Raw genomic sequence first — 3,518 nt, forward strand, 5'->3', positions numbered from 1 at the left:
TATCATCATCATCATCATCATCATCATCATCATCACCATTATCATCATCATCATCATCATCACCATCATCATCATCATCATCACCATTATCATCATCATCATCATCAGCAGCAGCATCATCACCATCATCATCACAGACTAAACAATTTCCCTTTTTCTTGTTTTGTTTTAGCTTGAAGCATAACAATTTGCACCATGTTTGGTACATTTTTACGTAAAACCTACAAATAGCAGCACCAAAATCAGGACACACCATCACAAAACAAAACAAACCCCCCAAAAAAAGAAAAAAGGGGAAAAAAAGAAGAAAAAAGAAAAAAAGAAAAAAAAGAAAAATGAAAAAAAGAAAAAAGAAAAGAACCAAAAAAATGAAGTAAAAATGTTTTTAAAAAAGCCTAGAAAAAAAAAAAGAAAAAAAGAAGAAAAAAAAAGCCTTTTACGCTCACGGTCAGCGCTGATACTGGCATATGCGTCGTAGCAGACAGTGACGCTCTCAGAGTTATAAAGAAACAGACGCTAGTCTAGCAAGAGTATCAAAGCATTTTATCTTTACACTTGTTCCAGTGATCTAGCTTGTGCCATGACAAGGGGAATTCTCTCATCATCATCATCATCATAGACAAAACAATTCCCCTTTTGTTCTTACTTGAAGCAGAACAATTTGCAACATGTTGGCACACTTTTATGTAACCTACAAATATCGGCGCCAAAACCAGGATACACGATCACAAAACAAAACAAACAAAAAAAAAAAGAAAAATAAGAAGAAAACAAAACAAAACAAACCTTAAAAAAAAGAAAAAAAGGAAAACCAGAAGAAAAGAAGAAAAACAGAAAAGAAAGAAAAAAGGGGGAAAAAAAAGAAATAAAGAAAAACGAAAAGAACAAAAGAAAAGAAAAAAAAGGGGAAAAAAAGAAGAAAAAAAAGAAGAAAAAAGCCTCTTACCCTCGCGGGCGAGCGCTGATACTGGCGTTGGCGTCGTAGCAGACGGTGACGTTCTCCGAGGTGTCGAGCGTCATGACGCACAGCTGGCAGCCCATGATGTTGCTGCACACCAGCGGGTCCGTGATGAGCGAGCAGACATCCGAGGGCAGCGTCAGCCGAGACAGCGTTCCCAGCGCCACGCCGGCAAACCCGCCAAAGATGTACACGGCACTGGCGAAGCTCACGGCGTTCAGGCCCACCACAGCCGTCGTCTTCTGCTCCAGCTCCAAATCTACAAACAGACAGATGGGAAGAGTAAAATTAAATGTGAGGCATTGTGGTGAAATCAGGCGCTCGTCAAAATAATGAAATCGAAGAAAAGGGCATTTTTCCATCAGTTCGGCAATTTTTTGGGAAAATTTGTTATTTGGTCAAACACCTTTTATGTTCATATGAATAAACATTTCCATGTGAATTGTACTGAAAAACCTTGTTAAAAGGCACAGCATATATGTTATTTTCAGTTTTCAAGGACTCTAAAGCTATTGAAGTTACCAAACTTTGGCCGCCATTTTCTCATTAATTTAAACACTGAAACCAGGCTACCCCACCTTCTTCAATCGCAAATATCTCAACTTCTATTCACTCGCCTTTCTCCTCGCCTGCCGGCATATCGCTACCCTAGAATTACACAGTTCTATCTGCTCAGTGGTTTTGAGAACAACAAAAAATTTTGAGTTTCCCAACATGTCATGCTTTTTGTAGTGCAATTCTATGAATATTTTGATAACCACTCCTAATAATCTTACAATTTTGATGGAGCAGATAGAACATTTGGCATCTGACCTCATGGTCTTAGTAACTCAAAACGGCCAAAAATGTCAGATAAAACTTTTTTTATTTAAAAAAATTTTAGTAACAGTTTTATGGCACTTGCAGCACAATAAGGTCATATAAGTGCCGAAGATTAGATTTGTTTGTTTGTTTTAGTAGAGGTTTTACGACGCTCGCAACTGCATAAGGTCATATGAGCGCCAGAAGATTAGAGATGTTACAAGAGAGTAACAATCACAAAATAAGAAGGAGGGGAGATAAAGACGATAGATGTTTGATAGGAAAGAAGAAGCAAACCACACCAGAGCACCAGCCAACCATCCACTGAGATAGAACTTTGTAGTTCAAAGGTAGCAACATACAATGTAATAATACGTGGAAGGTTTCACTGCACAACTCCACAAAACACTTTGCTCCTCATTCGAGGACAAAGAAGCACACTGAAACAATTGTATAACTGTCATTTAGTGTAGGGAAAAAGTAAGACGGACAGACAGACGACAGAGGGAACAAAAAGAAGAAGAATCTACCAGCGGAACCTTCCATAACCCATATGAATCACAAACAGAAGTGTGCGTAAAACTAGGTGATCTGATGAAAATTAGTTCTTTTGCATCAAAAGACAAAAAGTACCAATCGCAGGTTGCAAGGGCAGTATCATAATCTGGGAAAACATCTTATTTCAACAAATTTTATCCCTTGCTTTTCTGATGAATCATATTAGGCAGCAAAACCCTACGGTTTTAGTAAAGAGTTTTACGGCACTTGCAACACAATTACGTCATATAAGTGTTGAAGATTTGAGGTGTCACAAGAGAGTAACAAACATAAAAAAGGAGGAGGAGAAATCAAGACGATAGATTTGATAGGAAAGAAGGGGCAAACCACACCAGAGCACCCGTCAACCACCCACAAAAAACCCTTCAAATATTCTCACATCCACATGTCCTTGACAGGAAACCATTTTTGTCCCAGACATCATTTTATTGAAAATTTCCCCCGACAAATGAATCTTGACATTAATTGTTTTTTTCTCTCCTGAAAACAGATTATTTTTACAAATGATAACTGAATACAAAAGTAAGCGCAGCACAAAAGGATGGAGTGGAGGAGGAAGGTGGGGGGAGGAACATGGATGAAGAAAACAAGCAATACAAAATCTGCTCACCCTGAAACTTCATGCGGTGCCAGGTGTTGCAGCTGTAGACGTAGACCAGGACGTCTCTCCCGTAGCTGCCCATGTAGGTCAGCCCTCCGATGACCACCATGGTGTTGCCCACGTGTGCCGCCGAGTGGAACACACGTGCCTCCAGCTGAGGAAACGCACACAGAGAGATGATTCGTATGTTGAGTGGAACATAGAGAGATGTTTGTTATGTTGAGTGGAACATAGAGAGGTGTTTTATGTTGTAAACGATAATTTATCTTTACTTTTTTATTTTTATGTTGGTATCATTTTCTTCTGTTTTAGGGTTAAAGGTCCATTTATCTATGAGTGTGATAACAAACACACTTTACTAGAAACAACTGAAAAGTGACACTGAAATGTAGTAGAAGGTCTGAATGAGAAAAAAAGAATATTATAACAACACTATAATGTTTTTGTTTGTTTGAGTAGATGTTTTACGGCACTATCGACCCAGTTTTGGTCACACTACAACATTGACCGAGCACGACTCACACACACAAAGTTTTCAATTATCTTAAAAGTAAAAAAAGTCAAGCAAAGTTGCAGTCTTTGAATACCTCGCTATAAACT

At 38.5% G+C, this 3,518-nt stretch overlaps 1 protein-coding gene across 1 annotated transcript in view; it reads right to left on the bottom strand.

The window, feature by feature from the left end:
- The window catches only part of LOC101859269 (multiple epidermal growth factor-like domains protein 8), a 55,829-nt gene that overhangs the window by 18,560 nt on the left and 33,751 nt on the right, over positions 1–3,518 (bottom strand). Inside the window, exons 26-28 of the mRNA XM_035972332.1 lie at positions 3,506–3,516; positions 2,928–3,072; positions 947–1,217 (exon numbers count right to left, since the gene is read on the bottom strand). Coding sequence (XP_035828225.1) covers positions 947–1,217; positions 2,928–3,072; positions 3,506–3,516 — 427 coding nt within the window. The remainder of the gene's footprint in view (positions 1–946; positions 1,218–2,927; positions 3,073–3,505; positions 3,517–3,518) is intronic.

This window comes from Aplysia californica, unplaced genomic scaffold (genome assembly GCF_000002075.1).
Source record: "Aplysia californica isolate F4 #8 unplaced genomic scaffold, AplCal3.0 scaffold00650, whole genome shotgun sequence".
NCBI classification, from domain to species: Eukaryota; Metazoa; Mollusca; class Gastropoda; order Aplysiida; family Aplysiidae; genus Aplysia; species Aplysia californica.